This window comes from Dromiciops gliroides, chromosome 5 (genome assembly GCF_019393635.1).
Source record: "Dromiciops gliroides isolate mDroGli1 chromosome 5, mDroGli1.pri, whole genome shotgun sequence".
Classification (NCBI taxonomy): Eukaryota; Metazoa; Chordata; class Mammalia; order Microbiotheria; family Microbiotheriidae; genus Dromiciops; species Dromiciops gliroides.
Genome location: NC_057865.1, coordinates 17,037,270 through 17,062,000, shown reverse-complemented (window position 1 = coordinate 17,062,000; position 24,731 = coordinate 17,037,270). Strand labels below are relative to the sequence as shown.

The following is a 24,731-nucleotide window of genomic DNA, read 5'->3' as shown; positions in this document are numbered from 1 at the left end:
CAGGCTGACCGTGGATCTCGTTGGGGCCACATGTGGCCAGGGTATTTATTGCTGGAGGGATAGTGACATGTAACAAAGATGATGAGACCCGGGGCCCGAAGGCCTGAGTCAAAATCCCTGCTCTGGTGCTGTGTGACCCTGGGCGAGTCATTCACACTGCCTGAGCCTCCGTGTCTACATCTTTAAAGTGGGGATGAAGATACATGAACAACCTATGTCTAAGCAGCCTGTAAATGAACGTTATTTTTTGTGAGATACCTTAGTTAGCATGGGATCGCGCCACATTCACCTGCAGGGTTTTCTTTATTTAAGGCTGTGTCCAATGGAGTCCTTTCTGCCATAATAAAAAAGCAAAGAGAGCAAGTAAGTCCTTCAAAGACGTGTCCAGGGCCTTGCACACGAGAGATAGTGAACACGTATCTGTTTTTGCTGGGTCGAGGGCAGCTGCTTGACACACTTTTCCTTCAGAAGACATGGCCACACGTGCATGGCAGAGCTCACTGTTGGACTTGGCATTACTGGCAAGAATGGGAAGGGGGGCTCCTTTGCATTGGTGTTGCCTGAGCTTCTGGGGGAGGGCTGCGCTGCCCGGCACTGAGGAAGACTTCACTGTCCCCTTTCCTTTGTGTGTTTGCAGAAGATGAAGACGACAACAGTTGCAAGAAAATGGAGGAGCCCAGGCAGACGAGCCAAGAGGCCACTAGCCCTGCAGGTAATTCATGGGGCGGCTGCTTTGGTTTTGTGTCCCTACTTTGGGTTTGTGCTTCTCACTGCTGGAAGGAGAGAATGGATGTGTAACCCCTGACCTTGGTTGGCCTGGGTGTCTTGAGGAGCGGCAGGGCTGCTTAGCCCTTTTGGGGAATGGATTTAAAGCCCCCCCCCCCCAGTTGTCTCCCCTGGCCTGGGTGTCTTGAGGAGTGGCAGGGCTGCTTAGCCCCACTTAGGATGCATGAAAACCGCTTGAGAAGGATTTATAAAGTAAGCCAATTTATACAAGGTATTCCTTCCTGAATTACTCTGTAATGACTCAATTAGCTTTCATTTCTGCACAAAGGAGATTTAGTTGCATAAATTAGCTTATCATCATTGAGGAAGTGTCACTGCTAAAGGACAGTTTATAGATACAACATGCAGTCGCTGTCAAACCTATAAGAATGTAATATAGACGTCTGTGTGTACTTTGTGCTTGAGCAGAACAGACTTCTGCCATTCAGCGAGGAGCAGGGGACAACAAGTTGCCCAGGGGACTGGCGATGTAGACGTCTCTGAAAAGGTCAACTTGACACGGGCTCTGACAATCGACCCACAGCTCTGTCTTCTTTGATAAAAATCAGATAAACCTAAGACCGCTAATTGATCTGCAGCCGGTTTAAATGTTGGCCATGCATATCTTCATTGCATATGATTAGCGAGGGAGGCAAAGGAATTGGGTCAGAAATGCCAGCGTCCAGTGACAGCAGCAGAAACATGGGGTGGGGTGCCTGTGGCCAGGGGTTGGGAAAGACTGGCCTCCTGATCAGCTTCCCCTTGGCACAGTGCCCTGTGCAAAACCCCCTGGTCTGGGCAGCCTGGCCTGGCTGGACACCCTCCTGACTAAGCGGAGAACAGACCCTCTCTCTGGCACAAGGAGGGGCAGAAGCATTGAGCCAACCATCACCTTATTCGGGGAGGAAGGGGAGGGTAGCTTCTTATCAGGACTTTACACCTCTCCACAGCCCACTGTCGGCTGTGGCCACGTCGGCCGGCCCGACCCTAGTGTGTCCTGTAAAGAATTGTAGCCCCAGGTCACCTTCCCCTCTATCATGTGTCTCATCCATCACTCTCCTGGGGCTGTCATAGAAAGGACAAGGAGTGTGTGTTCAGGAAGTTACTTTCCAGAGCTCTTCCTACTGTGACATGTGGAAAGGAAACAGAGGCCTGGTTTCCGGACTGACACAGGAAGGCAGGAGCAGGTTGCTGTAAAGGGTTTGGGTTTGCTTTTTTCAGAAAGGAAGCAAGGACGAAGACCTGCAATGTTAGCCCTCTGATCCTGTGAGCATCGATCCCTCACCGCTGAGCCCCGAGGCTCACTGAAGCTTTGGGGCCTGGGGATCCCTTGTCATTTCAGGGCTTGCATTCCCCTGGTAGTGGGGCAGGAAACCCTTGCCAAGAGTGTGGGAGTCTGGCGGTCAGCCCAGTTCCAGATGTGGAAGGTGTGTGCACATAGGACAGACATTTGCCACGGTTACACATATTCTGGCTCAAGGAAACTTTGTTTTTCAAAATCTTTGGAGTAACTCAGCACCTTGGGGCTTTTCAGAGTGCTCGGCCTCTCTCAGAGGAGCTCAGGAAACAGAGCCAGGCATTTGTGAAGCAACCCCAGAGCAGGGTAAAGATTCTTCTCCATAGTGACATGAAAGTCTTTTCAAGCAACAGCCTTAATGCTTTTGCATAGTAGTGACCTTTGATCTCCTCTGGGCCGCCAGATAGGTAACACGAGAAGTTTGTTTGCCATGGAGGGCCGCCAATTGACAAGGGTATTACCATCTTGCTGAGCATCGCATGATGTGAACTTCTAACCTTACCCAAGAATGTTATGTGTTTTCCACATTGAATAATTTTGCTACTGAGAGAGAGAGAGAGAGAGAGAGAGAGAGAGAGAGAGAGAGAGAGAGAGAGAGAGAGATTACAGAACTCCAAAGATACTTGACCACGAGCAAAGCCAGCTTTCATCCACCACAAATGATACTTCTCAAGTTCCTGCTTGTTGCTGGTATTTTCCATGTGATAAGGGTCTGCCTCTTGCAGGCAATTGAGAGAGGCTACTTCTGATGTTTGCCCTCAGAGTTGACGAGGACCTAAGTACAGACAATAGTCTGTAGCCCATGCTGCTTCTGCCTCGTTCTTTTCTGGTAAACATGATGCTATCATCTCGCACAGCCTGTGGGCGTGTGCTTGGAAACACAGAAACTTTTCAGTCCATTTCAGTATTGCTCACGTCCAGCTCGGTCATTGTTTGTCCATAGTTCAGGTTGATTCAGAGTTCATGAATTTGAACTCCCATAACAATTGTGGCCCCTTCCTCTGCCCTGGACTTTTTATGGGGGGGGGGGAGATGGCCACGGCACCTGCTCCCCTCGGTTTCTTTGGCTGCTATGTATTTTCGTCTGTGTAAGACAAGAGGAGGTGCTCCTCATACTTTTGGAAAGGTGTCAGCATGCGGAACCAGCCAGAAGGAAGTAAGAGCCCATGCCCAGGATGGAAAGCACTGAGCAGATTTCATTTGTATGTGAGTGCACACCCACCCAGGGCTGGCTTCCTCAGGCTAGGCTCCAGGATTCTTTCTGGCCCATCTATCTCATGTATTCTGAGCACAGTAAACAATACCAACTCCTCTCTGGAAGGGTCTTTGCTTAAGAAATATTGCTTCTGAGGATGCGTCTACCCTTAATGTCATGCAGGTGTATAGCAGCATTTTTTTCTTTAATAATCAGAGATGCGTCTGGTCTCCAGGGATTAGGATGATTCCAAAGGTTAATTTTTCATGTTCACAGTTCACATCTAGCATTCACTCACTGCCATCCCAGGAAGACCAAGGTAATTGTGGTTCAACTTTCGCTGGCAGCTCCTCCCTCATTAGGGCTTCTCTTTATAACCAGTGGTGTTTCTCGGTGCCTGTTATGTACCTACCGGTACTCTGCTACATAAGTGCTTTTTGTATTGTGAATCTTCATGTCTCCACCCAACTCGACTGGCCACCAGCCCTGGCTTCCCATTGGGGGGAGAGCTTAAGGGTGAGGGAAAGCCCAGGCCGAGGCAGCCTTTTCAGCAGGGCAGGATCCTAGCTCTGCTTCTTCCCGACAGCCCTGAGATTTAATGAAACGCTCAGGGTGCACATGGAGAAAGAGGCATCTTGCACACGGTGGGGGTCTCTCTTCCCCTCAATGTGCTCGTGGAACTCTCATTAGTCTTAATGGGAGTTTCACCAAGCGCATCCATGGGAAAAGAGACCCCAATGTGATAAGGATTATGTGTTAGAAATCACCACGGACTTTTCTTTTCAAACCACCCCCTCATTTTTGCAAATCTGTTTGGGGGGAAAGGGGAGGTGACTTGTGGTTGCAAGTGTAAAAGGAAGAGAAGACAGCAGAGACATCTGGGAAAGCCCTTGGGAATTCTGTGGTCCAGCCAGAAAAGAACCTTTACCCTAGTTCTCAGCCATTTATATCTTAAGTGTTCTTGGGCTACAGTCCTTGGGCAGAGCGGAGGACAGAGGGGCCTGTGGAAACAGCCCTCCTTTTCAGCTCGTTGCGGAAAGAAGCAGTGCATAGTGGGGCCCTCAGCTACTGGGGGGTGGGGAGGGAACCAAAGCCCTCAATTAATTGGGAGGTGGGAAGGGGAGGAGTGGGGAAGGTGCATAATGTGGTGTGGGGGGGAGGTGGGGGGGGGGGCCTCTTCACTTGAGTCTGGGGCCCTGACCTAAACTGATGCCGACTGACTGTGCAGGACCCAACAGGAGACCCATTTAGCCACTGATCTAATGTCCCTACAATGTTGCAACTTCCAAGTCGCTGTTTGTCTAAATAAATGTTTTTTAAGGAAATCAGCCACTTTGTTCTTAAGTAGTTTTTAAAAATCCACAATGCTACAGAGGGATGATGTGACCAGCCCGAGTGCCCTCTAGTGTTCTTGCAGAGAAGATGCAAGCCAGGGCTGTCAAATGAAGAGAATTAGTGGGGAAGGGCGTTCTCAGAGGGCTTTGCCCCTTCCTGCCACTGTCCATGACTAGCCTTCAGAAGCTTAATGCATAGATGTCAGAGATGGTTCACTTTGTTTTTCTTCTAGAGAAAGTAAGAAAAAGAAACTTTTGATGAGAGAGAGTGGAAGGGTTAGGGTTAGGGTTAGGGTTAGGGTTAAGCCCATGCCCTGGTGTGTTTGCTTTTTCAGAAGGATGGTGGGAGATGAAAATCAGTTCTCTGGGCTCCTAAACTTGAGCAGTTTGCACCATTCAGTGCTCACATTTTGGTTTTGCTTATTGAAGGGGACTTCATTCATTTCATATCATTTTAACCCTTTGTTTGAAAATGACAAACCTGGGGCAGCTAAGTGGTACAGTGGATAAAGCACCAGCCCTGGATTTAGGAGGACCTGAGTTCAAATCTGGCCTCAGACACTTAACACTTACTAGCTGTGTGACCCTGGGCAAGTCACTTAACCCCCATTGCCCCACAAAAAAAAAGAAAGAGAAAATGACAAACCTGCTACCTAACAGCCTAACGACATGCTAATGCCACCATCCATGCTGATGCCCCTGGTCGATGCTGGATTGCGGTGAGCCAGCCATTTGGAACAGTCTAACCCAACTCAGGTGAAAGTCTGGAGCCAGCATCTGGCCCGCTCTTGATCCTCCCACATTAAAAGATGACATCCCCGGGATGGTGGTTGTCAACACATAGATGTTCTGTCTGGCTCCTGCATATGTGGGCATCTCCCTGTTCTGGCTTCCATTCTTTTTGAGTTAACTCATCCAAACTCAATTATCATGGAATTAAAAACAGGAAGCCATTTTCAGCGTACCAGAGGCCCCATTGCATTTAACTCTGTCCTGTGGGTTTCAAGAGATGTACGTGGCATCGTGAGCATCTGACAAAGCATTTATTACTCTGTTATTGTGGTATTACAGAGCAAAGAGTGCTAAATAATCAATCAGTTAATGGTCTGTATGGCAGTTTGAACACATCGCATCCATTGTGCTTATGCTGCTAGAAGGATGAGTTTCGAACGCCAGTATGTGTTGCATGTTTATTCAGAGCTTCACTCCCAACCAAAGCTGACAAAAGTGTAGGTCGAAAGATGCAACTTCACCATTGGCACTTTCAAAGTTGCAATATTTCAGCGAGTTCAGTGAGAAAGACAGGGTTTGGGGGAGGGGGTTGGATGTTCTTCCTTAATCCTCCTGTAACAGGCTGTCGAGTGTGACTTGGATTTATTATTTGTTATCCAGTCTCCCAAATCTTGAGAGATGTTTATTTCATAAATTATCATTAGGCCCTTCTTGCAGATATTGCTCATTATACGGTGTAGCATGTTCATCTTCTGAGTCAGATGCAAACAAACCTGGCTTGTTGCATGGAGTGTCATGGAGGGGAGTTTTTTGAAGCTGATTTCATCAAAATCTGTTTTGGCTGTATGTCTTAGAACTGAAAAAATATCGAGTAAAATTTAAATGCTGAAAAGTCTAACTTTTGGAAAAACAATGAAATGTGAGCAGAATTCTTTCATGTAAAATCTTTGAATTGGGTGAAGATTCTTGTCTTAAAAAATGTTAGTGGTTTGCATTTGGAGCATTAATTGCTAATTGGTTAATAAAAAATGAGGGTTTGTTACATGAGAGATATAACTCATGTTTCCTCTTCCTTCTTTCCAGCAGATAAAAGCACTGATTATGCTAATTTTTACCAAGGTCTGTGGGACTGCACAGGGGCCGTTCCTGATGAGTTGTCGTTTAAACGCGGTGACGTTATCTACATTCTCAGCAAGGTAGGCAATGAAAATTGATGACGGTAAGAGGGGAAGAAAATCAGGTTTAAATGTTTAGTTATACAATATGGGGAAAATATACCCGCTGGCATTCTCCGGGGTCCTTGTTAACAATTAGAAGTTCACAATAATTAATTATTTTGTCAAGTGAAATATAATCAAATTTTAAACACAATCAGATAACAGGATTCAACTTAAAAGTATGTTTACCCATCACTCTGGATCTTGGCGAACATCCATTAACTGACTTACCCAGAAACAATGTACTTAGGTGAAAGTTAGCATTGTAAACTCTTCTGTTATTTATTCTGTTTTTATTTCCTCTTCCTTTTTTATTCTTCTGTGTGTATTCTGATCTTGTATACCATTCACTCCTGGAAGTACTGTTTATAGAACACATTTTTCATGTAAACACAGTGAATGTTCCAACCATTTAAAGTTAATGATTTTTTAAAATTCCTGCACATTTGGGGATTTTTTTGGTTGTGTGACTTGTTTAGTTGGGGATACACACACACATACATGTGCATAAATACACAAATACACATACACATACATACACATGCATATACACATACACACACATATACACATCCAGTAATGACTCTGTGCTTGTAGGTCACACTGAACTTTCTTCAGACTTCTTAAGCTATGGAACTATTCGGAAGCATTCTGTTCTTTTTCTTTTTCTTTTTCTTTTTCTTTCAGCATTCTGTTCTTAAATGGATAATGTCTTGACTGTGTCTTGGCTTAGAGGCCCAAGTCTGGCACTGATTAACTCTCTGACCTTGGATTGGATCTGTCTCCATGTCCCAATTTCTCCAACTGTAACACAGAGATAATATCTTCCTCTCTCCTTTATAGGGATGTTGTAGAAATAAATATGATGATATATATGAAAGCACTTGAAGCTCTTAGCAGAGAAAGTGTTCTATCAATCACAAAACAAAGGTTTAGGGGGCAGTTTTGTACTCAGGGAAGCTATCTGAAAAGCAGCAAGACTGCTGCCCATCTGACGCCATTTCGATTTCATTCAACAACCATTGACTAAGCCTCCAAGGCTCTGGGGGGATACGGTCCAGGCCCTGCCTTCAGGGAGAGTCCTGTCTGACCTCTCTTATCCTGATGGCCGTCCCTGAAGGTGCATAAACATTGCAACTGTAGCATTTAGCTTATAGTTAAGTCTTTTTATCAGGTCACAGTTCATTGAGATGGCTCCTTTGGGTGGGAGTTCAGCTGTCAAATTCGGTTCCTCTCAAGGACATTTCTTAGGACTATTGCAGAATGACCTCACAGTTTCTTAATTAACATAAGATCCTAGAACTGGAAGAGTAAACTGGGGCCCAGAGAGTTGGAGGGCCCACATCTGGTACATGGGGAAGAGGAAGGGAATCAGCATTTATTAGGCACCCACTCTGTGCCAGATACTGTTCTAAGCATTTTGTAAATATGATCTCATTTGGTCCTTGCATTCCCCCTTCCATTACAGTTGAGGCAACTGAGGTGGACAGAGGAGTTCAGTGACTTGCCCAGGGTCACACAGCTAGAAAGGGTCTGAGGTTGGATTTGAACTAAGGTCTTCCTGCCTCCAGACCCAGCCCTTTGCACACTGTGGCGCCCCCTAACTGCCACCTAATTAGGAAGTGTCAGGTCCAGGGTTTGAATGGTATTTTCCATAACTACAGGATCATACATCGTAGGATTGAAAGCCAGAACATCTCTGTAGCTGGAACATCCTTGAGAGGCCATCTCATCCAACTCTCTCATTTTGCAGATGAGAAAAGTGAGGCCCAAGGAGCTTCTCAAGGTCACGCAGGTGACCTTTTGGGGTGGGATTTGAATCCAGGTCCTCTGATTGCAGAATGTGAGCTTTCCCCCAGACCACACTGCCTTGAGTCCAGTCCTTCGAAACTGAAAATGGGGAGCTCAAGGTCAGAGAGGGAAATGGATCTGGTCAAGGTCACACAGCTAGTTAGCAAAGAACAGACAGAAAGCCAATGATCTGCCCTGGCCCTCGACCCAGTGTGAGGGTGTGAGGGGCTGGGGGAGAGAGACAGAGACACAGACAGATAGACAGAAGGACCGGGACTGGGACTGGAGCTGGGGTGTCACGGGCGGAGGGGGCTCCTGGCTGAAGAATGCTGCCCCCGCCAGCCAATGTCGGCTGGCACCTCCTCTTATCTTAGCCTCAGAGAGTGGCCTAGGCCACTGAGAAGGAAAGAGACTTTCCAGGGGCAACCCAGTCAGGATGTCTTAAGCCGGCCTTGTGGCTCCGTGGCCTGCTCCCTCTGTAGCCACCACATAAATCACAGCTGTCATTTAAAATCATTGCCAATTAAAAACCCATGGACATCAGGAATATCTTTCCTCTATTTTAAGAATCTGACAGATTTCTTTTTTACTGTTGTTTTTTAAAGTGATGCATGGGGCTCTCGGAATCCCATGAGCCTGTGCTGTGTGAGGAAGTCCTGCCCTGGATAAGGATCGGGTAGATAAGAGCCTGGGCATTTCATTCTCCGTCAGGTGCCCTGCCCTGCAGACGAGCTCTGGGTAGTGCCCTCAGCTAACAAGATCACTTGTAGACTGGTAATGTCATTATGCTCCCATCTCAGTCCCATAATTGAAATTAAGCTCTGAAGATTACTTTGTATTAACATGGAACTGCCGTTAAAACATAATTATGGAGGTGTGGCATCCTTGGCGATTTCTGCCCTCCCAAGATGAGCTGGATGAAGCCACTCCAGCAGCCAGGGCTGACCTCTCCTCATGGGGAAGGAGCCAGCTGCCTTTAGCAGCCGATGGGAGAGGTACTCCCTTCTCAGCCTGCCTCAGCTCTCTCTATGGTCCCCATTCTTCAGACTCCTTCTGTGGGTCTTTGGGGGAGCATACGCCACCCAAGAGTTTATGTTCCATGGGATTGAGAAGGCACACAGTGAGGCGACCTCCTTGATCCATTTCAATGATTAGTGTAAGGTTTTGCCTGGATGGGAGGGAAGACTTCTGAACAAAGAGAGTGATCCGAAGGGGAAACGGGCAGCCTCGGGTGAGGCAGAGTCAGGACCTCACTCCACATCCGAGCTCTCCCCCTCCTAGCTGTGGCAGCCTCTGCAAAGTCCCTTCACCTCCCCAGTCTGTCAAATGAAGAGAGCTGTCTTAAGTGGCCTCTGGCATCCTCTAACTCTAACTCTAACTCGCCGATGCCGTGTAAGATTCAAGCAGAGACTGAACGATATCTTGGGAAAGATGCTGCTGGGCATTCCTCCCTGGCTAGGTACCAGTCTGGCTAGAGCCCCGCCAGCTTGAAGCCTTCAGGATTCTCACAGGGGCTGAAAGGGATGGAAACAAGAGGAGGGTGAGAAAGGGTAGGGAAGTGAGTCAGGGAGCCAGAGGGACTCTGGAGTGGCCTTGGCAGGATGAAGGTGGACGATACCAGGGTTTGAGGTGAGTTAGGGATGCGGGGAGACAAACAGGCAGAGGATGATAGCACAGAAAATCTCTGGCTGCCCCATGGCTTTGCCTCGGGGCCCCTCTCCTCTCCTGACAGTGGCCCAGTGACATCTACACTATGGTCTCACTCTCCCCCCCCCCCTCAGCTCAGGCTGCTGAGGTAACACCACTAGAATTTAGCAGATCAACATAGTGGCAGAAATTTGGGGAACTTGGTAAGGCAGTGTTGTGGCTTGAGGATTTTTATCCCCTGAAAGGAGATGATTTATATGACCTCAGGGGTCATCCCAGCCCTCCCCCTTATCTGTGTGACTTTAAGCTGGCGGGTAGGAGCAGTGATCCTTGACTCCTGGCCTGTTCTGACCTTTTGGGATGCTCCCATACTGTTCACACAAGCCAAAGACCCGCTCATTCAGAACCCAAATTTATTTAGCTTCAAGGCTTTCCTGGGGGCCTGTGGGGACACTTTAAAAATACAACTAGCACATTGTTGATGGTTATTTGCTGACCTCTGAATCTCACCTTTTTTAGACTCAGACTTTGTCCTGGTGTGAAATTTCGCCTTTACCGTTTCTACACCATCTAGTGGCGCCAGGTGAGCAGTGCAGGTGATTGTCTGCCTGGGCATGTCCAAAATGGTGCCCAAAAGTCGAAGGCAGTTTGGCTAAGCCATAGGTCATGACTTTCCTTATCCTACATCAGCCAAGAATTGGCGATAACTACCACAAAACTCACTGATGTACCAAGTTTAACAGAAGTGTTGTTTCCTTCCGTCAGAATGAATGCTTGACTATAGCCTGACAGTGTTTTCATGGCCTTGGAAAAGTCCCTACAGAATTTCAGCACCATGACTTTTCATGATCAAAAGAATTCAGTTAAAAGTAGCTTTGCATAAATGTAGATTTCTGTTTGAACGATGATATGTAATCCAAAATATTCCATGGATGCTCTCCGATTTTCTGTCCCTACCAGTATGTCTTCTTGGTCTCTTATACTAGTCCTTTCCTTTTAAAGCAACACTGATTGTTTTAATACCGATCACATTCTGTGAGGCCGGAAGAACAGTCAGTACTGAGTCATCCATTTCAGTTGGGAACATTCTACATTTATGGGTGTAAGTGGAGAAGACCTCGCATCGGCATTAGAGATCATCTTTTATTGGTCTCTGATTTTGGTCTTTGTTCATTTTGAAACTTGTATGGCTTTTATTTTTGGAGAAAGACTCTCGTAAGGTGCTAACTGCAAAGCACAGCTGACTTGGGAGAAGGGGGTCCACGTGGTTCAACATGGACAAGGCTCTTTTGATGAATGCATTTGAAGTAAACATTGTATGTTGTGTCATTGGGAAGCAAAGCAGTGAGGAGGGCTGGGACCCATCTTTCCTCTTCTCACACGTCCTAATTAGCAGCTGTCAGGGCGCTCCTGGCTCAACTCATTCCCTTCTTCAAAGTGTCTGTGGCATTTTCAGAATTTTAACCTTTGCACTTTACCAATAATCAATCCAAGGACCACTCCTCCTACAAGGAGAACCTATAACTTGGGGGTTTGGGGCTTCTTTACTGGGCATCTTAAGTGAACCAAAGTTGTTGGACCAAGAGCTGTTTAGTAGCAATTAGGGACACTTGAGTTTTGCCTTAATCAGAAATATTTTGCTTTATCTCTTTAATAATAAAGTATTTTTACTAACACTTGAATTTATTTATTTTCTTTTTTGAGGATTTTTTTACACAATTCAGCACATTCCCAAGTGTAATCAGCACAGAGTCTGCGTATGTTTTAAATGTGACTGTGTCACCAGAAAGGGAGGAGTTTGGTTTTCATTCTTTAATAGGACTGCCAGACCCTTTCAAGGCAAAGGGACCTTTCCTGATTTTCAGGAACAAAGCACTAAAACCTGTACCGAGCTTAAACTCCTTGCCTCGTTTTACCTTTTTTGTGCTTTGAGCTTAAAACAGGAGAACAACACAGTCATGAGTCTCGGTTGTATGAAATGTCAATCACTTCAGTCTCAGTATCTGAGGGGGCTCATTTGGCCTGCAGTTCAGCTTGATTCAAAAAACATTTCTTATTCACTTCCTGTGTGTAAGGCACTGGGGGTTCAAACTGCTAAGCAGTCTCTACTATCAGGGAAATTATGGAGTGAAGTGGATACAAGGTCTTAGAGAAAGCCTTCCCAACCTGGGGTGGCGGGGGGAGGACTCCAGACCAGCCCCAGGAGTTTCCTGAATGGAGCCTTGAAGGGAGCTGGAGATTTTGGGGGGGCACACCGGACACCTACATTTCTCAAGTCTCATGTTCTCTTGCCTTCTCTTTCAATATGAAGTCATCAGAGAAGTGCCATTCTTTCTCACCTTTCATGAGCGGTCTACAGAAGAGTTGGCCTTCTGCACAAAGCACGACTCCTTGGGCCCCATAGTAAGAGGAGAAGTGGCAAATGAGAAAAAAAAACTCCTGAAGCCTGTGCTCGGCTAACAGCTGGTTCATCGCATTCACCCCTGAACGCTTGATTCACGCCACAGGGACAGAAAGGCCGAGTTGCCATTTTTTTGGATTGAAATAGGCAAAAAGAAATTTGGCCGAGGCCCATTGGCATAGCACGCCGACAAGGCAGCTTCAGCTCTCTGAACTCTTTGCCATCATCTGTGCCCCAAAGCAGGTGACCAGTTCTGAGAGATTAAATAGGGCGGCTCCATTTGCAGCATGTGGCCCTCGTCTGACAGTGAACCGACGTCTTTTAACCAAGGACAGTCTATTTCCCCAACATCCATTCTACCTTCTTGTTGGGGGTGGGGTGAATCCATTTCCACCTGTTGATGCCCACTGCCATTTCTTTCATCAGGTTGTAGTTGGCTAACAGTGCCATGGGCGTACACCCTTCAGATGTACCCATAGTCCTGGGCTGACCTGGCTACAGGCCCACGTGCTCAAGGGGCCATGACTCCACAATTGGGGGCCATGCTTCCCCCAAGCACTCTTTGGTAAGCAAGCCACCAAGAAAGAGAAACGTTGGGAAACCACAGCAGACACCAGCGGATGTATCAGTGTTGTGTCTAAATTCTCATCATAGGTCTGGAAGCCTCAGGTCCTACCAAGGACGGACACTGGGCTGAGTACATCTGTCAACACTAAGCATTTGTTTAGTTTCTTTTGTGTGCTCGGCCTGGACACGAAACACGATGTTAGGAGCTGCCAGGCAGGTGTGAGGTACCTGGGGGGAGGCACCAACACCTGGGGTCCCAGGAAAGGCCTTCCCTCCTGTGCAAGGCGCCACCGAGGCTGAGTCTGGAGAGAAACCAGGCACAAGGGGCAGGCAGGGGCCATGTGTGAGAAGATGCAAGAGGCCAAAATGACTGGGGAAGGGGCCACGTGTAACCCTAGGAAGGGGGGTGGGACAGGGTTTTAAAGAGCTTTAAATGCCCAGCAAAGGAATTTCTATCTGACACTAGAGGTAATGTTGAGGAGTGGGACATGGTCACTTGTGTGGACAGTAGATTGGGGCGATAGGTGGTGCAGTGAATAGAGCACTGGCCCTGAAGTTGGGAGGACCTGAGTTCAAATTTCACCTCAGACACTTACTAGCTGTGTGACCCCACTTAACCCCACTTCCAGGACCATCTCTGGTTATGCTGGTGTATATCTTGCCACTGGACCCAGATGGCTCTGGAGAAGAGAGTGAGGTTGGTGACCTTGCACAGCCCTCCCTCACTTAAATCCAATTTAGTGCAAGTCATGACATAGCCCCAATGTCATGGTCCTCTTCAAGAATGGAGGACAAACAATAGATGGTAGATTGGAGGAGAAAGGATATTTGGCAACTATACCCACCATAGCAAAGGCCACATACGTGGTCCATAGAGCTGACTAGGGTCTAAGTTCAATGAGACTAAGTATCCTGTTTTATCTTGCTTTTGTTGTGTATAATGCCTTGTACACAGCGGGCACTCAATCCATGCATGTTTGGCCATTTAAATGGACCTCCGTCCAGGGTGTCATCTTTGCTAGCCCCCACAGAGCTGGGAAAGTCTCATGTGCTCTGAGCAGAAGCTCAGACATACCAGCTTCTGCTGGGGGGCAGTTAGGACCTGCCTTGGGGGTGCAGAAAAATGGAAGGAGTCCCAGGGCCTGCCAAACTATGGATTCCCGGAGCGGTTCTCACACCGTGCCACCTCAGCTAGGCCTGATTCAAGACAAGAGGGGGCTACCATGGGCGTCACAGATGTTAATTGGCTGGTTTAATCACTGAGTAGTTATGCCCACAGAGGCTCTTAAGATCTTCTGACTTCCTTTACTCTTTTTTTTTTTTTTTTGTGGGGCAGTAGGGATTAAGTGACTTGCCCAGGGTCACACAGCTAGTAAGTGTCAAGTGTCTGAGGCCGGATTTGAACTCAGGTCCTCCTGAATCCAGGGCTGGTGCTCTATCCACTGCGCCACCTAGCTGCCCCCCTTCAGATCAGTTGATGGAACAGTTTAGAAGGGGCTGTTGCTGCTTCAGCCTTCACCAAGCCCACCTAAATGCCCCCCTAAGGTGGGGGGCTCCGCCAGCCATGAGCAGCTACAACACCGGCTTCATCCCCGTCTTGATCCCAAGGGCTCAGGTTCTCCCGGTGGGACACTTCTCAGCAAAGGAAACTTGGCCATGGAACCAGGAGGAGGACGGGGCAGTGACAGTGGCCAGCCAGGGTGACCCAGCAGTGGAGCCTGGCAGAAGATGGGGCTCCCTGGGGAAGGAGCAGATCTGATGGGACTGCCAGGCTAAGCCTGTGGACAGGAAGGGGAACCAAGACTGAAAGAAAAACCAGGCAGAGAATGGGAAAGAGTCTAAAGATCCCAAGAAGAGTTGGCCTTGCCTCTTCTTCTCCAGGGTAGGGAGAAGGGGTGAGAAAGATGGGGGGGGGGCTTTTACTCTCTGCCCATCTCACCTTCCTCCCCCTCCCCACCACGTCAGGAGGGCAGGGTGAAGCTGGAGAATGGCTCCAGTTGTCCAGTTGTCCTGCTCCTGAAACAGAGAAGAGGAAGGGACAGAGGCTGGAGAAGAAGGTCAGAGCCAGATGTGCAGATCCAGAGGTGCCGGGCTGAGGAAGGAGCCTTTGGGGCTCAAGTGAGGGGGATGGAGGATGGCTAGGAAGAGGGGCTGGATGCAGAAAGGCCAGTTAGGAGGCCATCCCAATTGGGAGGGAGAGCGGCACACGCTCCTAGCTTGGATCACCCCCTCTATCACTCATTCAGAAGGCATCTCCGAGGAGGCCAGAGCCCCAGGGTCATCATTATGTGTCCATGCATACAGATACATACACATGTGTGCACACGCCCACACATGTCTGCACACATGTGCTCGTGTGCATGCATATATACACACATGCACATACCTATAGATATATGCAAACATATACTTCTAGCCATATTTCAGTTCAGTCGTGTCCAACTCTCCATGGCTCCATTTGGGATTTTCTTGGCAAAGATACTGGGAGGAATTTGCCATTTCCTTCTCCATCTCATTTTACAGATGAGGAAACTGAGGCAAACAGGGTGAAGTGGCTTGCCCAGGGTCCCGCAGCGAGTGTCTGAGGCTCGATCGGAACTCACGGAGATGGGTGTTCTTAACTGCAGGCCAGATACTCTATCCACTGTACCACCTAGCTTTGTGTGCACGCACACACACACATATGTGTTTCTAGATAAATATGTGCGTGCGTACACATTATACACGTGTATACATATATGTGTGTATATGTGTGTGTGTAGGAGTTTACAATAAATAACCCTATGATATACCCTCCCCACCCCAACCCCAATTAAAGCTGGTTGTCAGGACTAACCTAGCTGTGGAATGTTCACAACAGATCTGTTTTATGCTTGGAGAAACTGAGACTCACAGAGAAGGTCATACAGCTGCTGTCTGAGATGGAATTTAAATCCAGGTCTTCTGACTCCAAGCCTGGTGCTCTCTGCATTCCCCCAGGCTGCCTCCAACAAAGGTGTCCCCCTGTAGCCACGCTGCCCTCAGTGGCTCACTCAATTTCCTCTGCTTGAATTTCCTTCTCTTGTCAAAATAGGAGAGAGAAGACATCCCCTTCTACTTTTCCTTGCCAACCAAAGAATCAGAACTTGGCTTCTTCCCTGGTTGCTTAACGTCCAAAGAAATGGGAACTTTGTGTATGAGATGTGACAGTAAAACCATCAGGCTGATTTCCAGAAGTCGCAGGGAAGCCTCCTCTTGCTTGCTTCCCTCAGATCTGTATATTTCCCATTTGTTTGGTTTTTTTTCCTGGGGCCACATACAGGAAGGAACAGTCCTCAAGGTCATACAGGGTTGTTTTGTTGTTGGGTTTTTGTTTGTTTGTTTGTTTGTTTGTTTTTTCAGTAGCTGCACATTGGAGAAACAAGGAAGTGATTCTGTAGAGTAGCTCTGAGGCAGATATTTGAATATTTTGACTAGGGATCAAATTCAAGAGGCACATGCTTTCTGTTTGGGAAAAACAGCTCTGGGCCCCATTTTTTTTTCCATTTGTGACTAAAAAGCTCTTTTTGTGAATTGATAACTTATAAGTTGACAAATAATAATGAAAATTAACTGGTTCCTAATTAACAAATGGCTGTGTCTGGAGATAAAACAACCTCAATTTTGCCAAAGGCTCACATGTGTTGGGGAGACAGACTGCCGTCATCCACCCGTGGTCTTTTAACCTGTCCTGCACCTGTTGCCTTCCAGCAGTGAGGACAGAGGCCTAGAAGAGTTGCTTCCCCCTCTTTCCCCCCTCCCAAAGCCTTGTTAATGCTGAGATTTGGGATAAGAAGGGGGCTTTTGACCAGATGGTTTCTGGAAAGTGGATGAAAACCCAGGAGGGATGAGTGAGCTCTGTCTGAAAGGGACTTAAGTCACTGATGTGGCCCCACTTACGTGTAAAATAATACACCGCCAGCAGAAACACTTTAGTTAATGAATAAACATCTCCCAATTCCTTGGCCAAAGTCTGTAGTTCACTTTGCCAAAACTAGCTCTTCCCCTTTCGTATAAGCGTTCTCAAAATGACACAGGCATTTATGTTGCAGCTCTCATAAATATTAAGTGGCACCTTGTGCTTTGACCGTTCAATCAAACAGGTTAAGAAGAATTTACCATAAATAAAAATGTTTATTGTTTTTAAAAAATAATGTACCGGTCTGAAATCTGACAGTAGAGTGTCTCAGGCAGGAAGTGAGCATTTTTTCTAATTTTTTTTTTTTTGGCTGTCCCTGGCGTGTTGCTTTCTGTCTTGAAACCATTCATTTTGCAGACACTGAGTTTCTTTGGAGTGTTCTTTGAGCATCTTCACACCTCTGGACCTTGATGGCGTTAGCGGGGAGGAGAAAGCTGCTTTGTGCTGGTAATTACCTAACGTTGTCAGACTCTGACTGCAGGCCTCTTTCTAGTGATAACAGAATAACCGCACAATGTAGCTTTATAGCACATGATTAATAGAAAATAATTACACGTCTTACAAAGGGATGCAATATTTCTTATAAATTGACTAGAATGGTTTCCTGTAGATTAAAGGACTCTTCATTATTTTATCAGCCCTCCTGAAGCCTAGTCACTTGCCTTGGTTAGCAGTTTAGGGGCTGTGAGGAGCTAACTCGAGGGAGGGATCCCAGATGGTGGAGCTTGTACGGGCCAGAGCTCAGAGACACTCCGCACATGACGGCAGGCTCTCTGACCTTTCAGAATAGGGGAGATCTCGCTGGCAGAATGGAGGGAGGAGGGAGCTTGCTTCACCCATTCATTTCTCCTCTTTACTGCCAATATATAGAGTTGGGTCATGTGTGACATTATCCACCAATACTGTCATTGGCATGTGGACAAAAAGATACCATTGGATTGATTGCGTTGTTTTCCCCACTGCAAGCAATTTCAATGAATAATAAATCAGATTTATCTTAGGGGGAGGAGGGAAGCCAAGATGTAGAGTAGATTCCTGGGAGGAGCCTGTGGGTGACGGGGAGCCTTGAGGCCGAAGTTGGGAATCCTGTTCTCCCAGTGAAGCACCAGACTGCAAATAGTTTGATTTGGATTCATGTGGCTCTGGAGGCTCATACGAAAGGCAGTCATGATCAGAGCAAGAGCATCAGGGTTGGTAGGCTTGTCTACACATGCCAATGACTGCCACCAATCCATAAATTAGCTCACTAGAGCCTTTTATTTTATTGGCTCTCTTAACTTCACATGGGAACATAAAATGAAATGATTTTCAAATGGAAAGACATGAAAATTTGGTGTTTTTAAATGAACTTTCTCATTTAAATTCTCTGAGATACTAGCTTCTATTTGGGGAAGCATATATTTCATAGTTTCTTGATTTGTTTAACTTCTTTACAGAGAACCCTCAAGACACATTTTAATCCAAAACTTTTTCCCCCACATATGAATTTTAAGCCATTTGCTTATAGCAGAAGCAGCTCACCCTTCCTGTGGCTCTCTGCTTGATGAATCTCATTGGTTGACCCGTGGCATGGGATCCTCCATGATGTGAAACATGTTATTGCTTCTTTGGGGAGGAGTGATTTGTTGGCAGTAGATTTCTGAAGAGCTTTGTGTGGTAGAAGAAAGATGAAACTCGTTTTCATCATACATTGGGAAATAATCAGGTTCATTGTTCAAAAAAGAGAATGAAAGGAATAATACAAGAGCATTATTTCAAGATTACATGGAATAGTATTTGTAAGCCTGAAAGATAATCATAATAATAACAGCAATCATTTATATATCTCCTTATGGTTTGCAAAGCATTTTACAACTATGATTTCATTCCATCTTCACAACTCCAGAGGGAAGTAGTATTGTTGCCCCGTTTTTTACAGTTCAGGGAACCAAGGCTGAAAGAAGGTAGGTCCTATTTTCTATCCACTGGGCTGTGCCACCTAATTACCCCAGGTAGCACAGTTAAGTAGGTGAAATTGAAGGCATCACCAAGTTGATGTTTCTTATGGTGAAAATACCCACCTAGCAATTAGAAAGATGATGATGGCGATGATGTTGACAGTGGCGGTGGCGGTGGGGGTGGCGGCGGTGGGGGTGGCGGTCCACTAGATTGTAAACTCCTAGAAGGCAGGGTTTGTCTTTTTTGGCTTTTTGTGTCCCCAGTGCTTAGCACAGTGTCAGGCACACACAGTAGGCATTTAATAAATGTTGATATTGATAATAGTTTGTATTTCTCAAGGACTTGATAGATTCAGGGAACTTTCACATGCATGGTCTTTGTACACAGCAGATACTTAATTGAGTAATAATAATGATAAATGCTTGTTGGGTTGTATTGGCTCACATTTGATCCTCATGATAATCTTGAGTGGTAAATACTGCAAGTCTTACCATGCCCATTTCAGAGATAAGGAAACTGAGACCAAAAGAAACTGTTAATTGCTCACAGTCATACAGCTAGCTGGTGCAGGTGAAACCTGAACCTAGGTCTTTTGACTTTGCGTTCAGTGCTCAAGAACAATAACCATTGGGCTTCAAGTATCATCTTTTGGGTGCCTTAGAGAGAAGAAATTTGGACTCGGTTTTATCTGCTGAGTTCCCAGCACCAGACATCTCTTGTTCATTCAAACCTTATTTAGCTACCTTACCTCTAACCCATTTCTAGGCCACACATGGCTTCTGTCACCAGAATCAGAAGAATCTTCAGCATCTTTGAAAAGCTACTACTTCCATCCATTTCTGCTTATAAAAATAATATTCTAAAAAGCAGATGTTAAAAAGACCTTGTTCTGATAAACTTCCCTTTATGCCACTTTCCTGGGTTTAGGGAGGATATTAATCTTTTCTCCTTTTTTCTTCCAGTCATTTACTCTTGACCCTCTGATGTGTGGGGGGGGACTAGAGGCTCAACACACCCCCATCATCTTCCTATTGCTGGGTTGCACACACTCGAAGCGAGGTAGTTAGATCAGTTTTCCCTCAATATGTATCAGTTCAATAATCAATCTGCTACAGATTAAATTTCTGAATTACTTTTGCCCCCTCTCACTTGAGCAGTAGATGTACATATTTATCCATGAATCTGGGAAGTTAGAACAGTCGTAATCAATTGAATTGCTGTTGGCATTGATTTTAAAATATTTATCTTATAGAAAAGAATTCAATTGAGATTCCTTAATGCTCTTGCAGGAGGATTGCTTTTGGAAGATATATTTCTTGAAACTTCTAATTCATTTTATTCTGTATGTATCTCACTAAAATTAAATTAATTTCAACTAAGAATCCATCCCAACACTTGCATAGAAGGCACTGCCCCGGTGGGAGGAGCTGAGTACAGGCTTACCTCACCTTGCACACTTAATGGATTTCTGAAACTCTTCATAGGAATCAGGTTTTCCCAATAGAATCCTACTTTCCCATTATAATTTTTAGAAAGACTTATTTTTCTGGCCTTAAAGTGGCAACAGTTCTTAAAATTTCACTTTTACATTTGTTTCTCGAATAGTTCGTGTTCCATCAACCACACTAATCATACATGGCTGCAACCCCTTCTCCCCATGACTCTTGGAGGGGGTTGTGGGGGTTTTGTGAGTCTGTCTGGGTTTTTGTTTTGGGTAAAGCCAAGACTTCTCTGGCTACATGAAGAAGTTCTGCCTCCCATCCTATCTTCCTCTTCCATGGAAAGAAAAGACAGACTGGATAAAGTGGGGCCTCCTGCACGTGTTAACGTCTTGCACACACTGTGATTACACCTTGGAGTTGGGGATCTCAGATTCGGCTGCTATTTCAGAGTGCTTTAAGAATCCCATAAAATTGGAATCTAAGTGTTGGAGAAAAGCCACAAGAAAGGGGTAGTCTTCTGATGTGGTTGGTAGCGGGCGGGGTTGATGTACCGGGTGTGTATCGGATGCATCCATTTCTTTTTCTCTACACCAAAAAATAAACATGCATTGTCTTGTAAGTTCATTTAAATCTTTGCCTAACAGCATTTTTGAAAGTGCTCAGAAACAAAAAGATTATAATGTTTCCATTTTCAGTTCAAGTCCTTCTAACTTTATAAAGGAAGAAAATGTTTGTAAGAAGTTGCATACCAAGTATATTGCATTTATCCCCGACTAAAGGTTAATATTGCATATTGTTTTCAATTAGGACTACAGTAGATTTGGCTGGTGGGTAGGAGAAATGAAGGGGACCATTGGCTTGGTGCCTAAAGCCTACATAATGGAGATGTATGATATTTGAGAGTCCTGGGTAAGTACATTTTAATCCAATCTTCTCTAATGGCTCATATGTTCTCTTGTTCTGGGTTGGTTGTTGTTTTTTTTAACATGTCTTTCCCTTATTTGAAACTGTTGTAGTGGGTCTGTCAAAGATTGTTTTCTTCCCACCCTTGGAAAAAATGTTTAATTAAAAAAAGCTTTGTGAAATTTCTCTTGGAAATAGCTACTTGTCTCTTCTACCTCTTCTTTATAAAAATCACACGTGTAGCTCTGTTGATGTGCTTCTAAATCACATCTGAAAACATTACTTTTTTCTACTCAGCAAATCTTAACATTTAGAAGTGAAGAAGTTGGAGCTTGACTCTTCATTGCAGCCTGATCGACGCTGTGGATTTCACGAGATCACCCATGCATCGAGTTTCAGAAAGTCATCAATGCTTTCTTTCCATTCATCTTTGCCTGTAATTTTATACTCTCCTCCTTTACAATGTTTTTATGATCCCACATTCACTGAAAGTATGCCTAGCAATTGGTTAGGAGCAGAACAATCATATTCGTGGCTATTTTGCACAGGAAGCAAGTGTAGTTGTGATTTATTCAGCTGCTTTGTGTGCATTCAGTCGTTGGGCTTTGTGGAAGAACCCAACTCTGTTCCTCAAATGTCAGGTGACCATTCTTATCAGGGGTCTTGTAATGCCCATTGCTCAGAATAGGTGAAGTTGTATGGCTTCAGTGTCTAATTTCACCGACATTCTCATTTAATATATATCAATGAGGCAAGTTTTAAAGTGGGTCCTTTGCACTCAGCCAATGCGTTAAAGCACCGTGAGTGATTTATTTTGGCATTTCACATAGTGGTGACCTTTTATCACGAAAGAATGTATGCCTTATTGGCGAATTGACATCGTATTAAATGTGTCCGCAAGAAGGAAAAATACTGGGATGGAAAAACACAACAGACTGTCATCTCCCCAAGATGTGTTGTTGAAGAACCCCACAAAGCCCATTGTCATTAAAAACCACTTGGGTTATCTGGAACAGGATTGTAGGACGTTGAGACCAAGTCACGGTTGGAATTTGCTCCCCACCATTCCCTAGAAGAGTTTCCACCACCACCATGAAGTGAAAGAAGTTTGTTATTTTAAACTGAGATCCCTCCCTGGGCCTGTGAGCCCATTGCTGGATGGTGAAAGGCAGAGTTGTTTAGAGCTGGACAGGGCCTTTGGGGCCACCCAGTCCAGTCCAGAAACTTCTAGAACATTCATTTGCCAGCAGATGAACGTGTGCCCAGCATGAGCCTCAATGGAGTGATGACCTGTTGTTGATGGGCAAGTCCCTAGCTCCTCTTGGCAGATGGGGGTTAAAATGCCCCTAATTGCTTAGGGGGTCCAAGACTACTTGAGTCTCTCTTAGCTCCTTATCCGCAGGTCATCGAGTTAGACACCCCCGCCCTGGGCTTTCATTCCTGCCCTTCCAGGGAGCGGTGGCCATAAATAGCCTTCCCAGCACCCCCCTTTTAAACAGCACGAAGATAATTACAGGACTTAGAGATAGAGAAGCTGCTGGGAGCGTTCTGTCATCATTCTCCCATCACTGTGAAATTGGCAGATTCATGTTTGTGATTGACCTCTTCATTAATTTCACATAGAGAAAAATAACAAAATAAAGGATAAATTGCCCTTCTACACTAATTTAGAAAAATTGACATCTTAGTCTTAGGACAAAAAAAACCAGACACACTTAGTATATAAACCAAATTAGCAAAAATAGGTGACTTTGGCCTGGAGAGAAACGAGCAAACTTGATTTTCCAAGTTAAGTTGCTAAAAAGAGAGAAATGCCCAAGTAGAGCCAGGCATAGAAATGGGCATGGGTTCTGGGAAGCTTTTCGCATTGCCAAGTGGGGCCAGTAGATGGCAGCAGATTTTCATCACATAGGGAACCATTTTGAAACCCTTCCCCCACCAAGGCCACAGCCACCTAATTTAGAACATTTGGAGAATTCCTTCCTCTTTTTTTTCCCTTTACTGTTAATCCAGGAGAGGGAGTCCTTTGCCAACCGATGAATAGCAGTGTCTGCCCAGACATCCTCCCGTTAATGGTGGCACTAGGGGCTCTGGCTTCCATTGCTATTTTTCTGGGGTCTTTGGGGGAAGGCGAAGAAAGGTGACACCACCATTTACAGAGAGAATAATGGGCGAGATGCCCATCTCCTTAGATCCAGGCCTGAGCAAGGGATGTAAGCTTGATGCAAGCACTTGTGAATCATGGGGAAAGTTTCCTTCAACACCCTTGACAATATCACACGCCCAAGTCCAGCATGATATGTCATCAATGTGATTTTAAACAGTGTGGCTTTAAAAAGATGCTCATTGCTCTGTTTTCCTTATGTTTGCTTCACTTTTATTTGGTTTTCTGTGGACAGTTAGAGAACCAATTTTTTTTCAAAGGTGATTGTGAGTCATATTTTATATAGCATTTTGCTTGATTATTTGCGCCGTACTGAATTTGTACACTGTTGCCATTAGATCTTACAATAATGTTCCACTCTGCAAATTTTTAAGGTTCAAATAAAGTTTAATTGTTTGCAAACTGTTATGATGCTAATAATTCAACAGCCTGCTGTGTTACTAATGAAATTACTTTGTTATGATTAATTTGGAAAATAGTGTGTTGATTGTAGTAATTAAGCACAACAAGGTGCAGTGAATGATTCTAATGCCATCTGGCCTCCAAACTGAATGAAGAAATGAAATAGGGCTGTCATCGGAATTTATTCAAAATAGTAAGGATAGAACAAATGCCTGTTATTGCTGAGGGACCGAGACTTAACCACAGCTCACTCTACGCCCTGGTCCCACTTTTGCGCATGGAATGTTTTCTCTGGTGGAGAAGTCTCAGTCGGCCCCATGCTCTTCAGGCAGAAAGAAGCGATTGTTTTGCTCACCTCCAGTGGATGGTGGTGGATTTGGTGTTAGCTAGTTGTCATTACAGATAATCCTAGAAAACGTCCTACACTCACGGGGAAACTCACCTTTCATCCCTCTCTGGGTCATTGCTCTGGCCCAGACCTGTGCTATTGTTGTGAGGACTCACCCTCACCCAACCAAAACGAGGACAGCCTTCTAGAGCGGGGCTGGGCCCAGTGCAGGGCTCAGTCAGATGCTTCCTGTGTAGCTTGGGGGCTCTCCTGTGGCTGTTACAGTTAGGGTCCTTCCACAGTGAAAACCACACTAGAACAGGAGCTGGTCAGCACAGGGTCTGGCATATAGTAAGTGCTTAATAAATGTTTGTTGACTGACTAACCTGTACAGCATCAAGAGATCTGAGCTCTAACCTGGCCTTGCCGTCACCTGGCTGCATGTCCGTGAACAAGTAAGTCGCAGTCTCTGTCTCAGTGGCCTGAGTCTCATCTTTACAATGAAAGAGTTGGCCTGTGTCACTTGGGAAGGCTCTCTGAGCTCCTTCTTCATCGTGGGGCCATTTGCAGTCACCAGGGCAGCAAAGGGGTGGACGTTTGGGGCCTGAGCCCATCGAGCCACTGCTGTCACGGCCCACGTGGCTGAGTTGTAACGACAGATCCTGCCCAGG

The 24,731-nt window shown here is 45.7% G+C and overlaps 1 protein-coding gene across 3 annotated transcripts in view; it reads left to right on the top strand.

Annotated features, from left to right (window-relative positions):
* The window catches only part of SKAP2 (src kinase associated phosphoprotein 2), a 164,297-nt gene extending 140,574 nt beyond the window's left edge, over positions 1–23,723 (top strand). For 2 of the 3 annotated variants that reach the window (XM_043967926.1, XM_043967928.1), the window contains 4 exons: positions 638–712; positions 6,407–6,519; positions 21,071–21,172; positions 21,464–23,723. In XM_043967926.1, the coding sequence (XP_043823861.1) occupies positions 638–712; positions 6,407–6,519; positions 21,071–21,163 (281 nt within the window). In that variant the 3' untranslated portion in view covers positions 21,164–21,172; positions 21,464–23,723. The remainder of the gene's footprint in view (positions 1–637; positions 713–6,406; positions 6,520–21,070; positions 21,173–21,463) is intronic. The other variant, XM_043967927.1, reaches the window with a different exon arrangement.
* Positions 23,724–24,731: the final 1,008 nt, after the last annotated feature.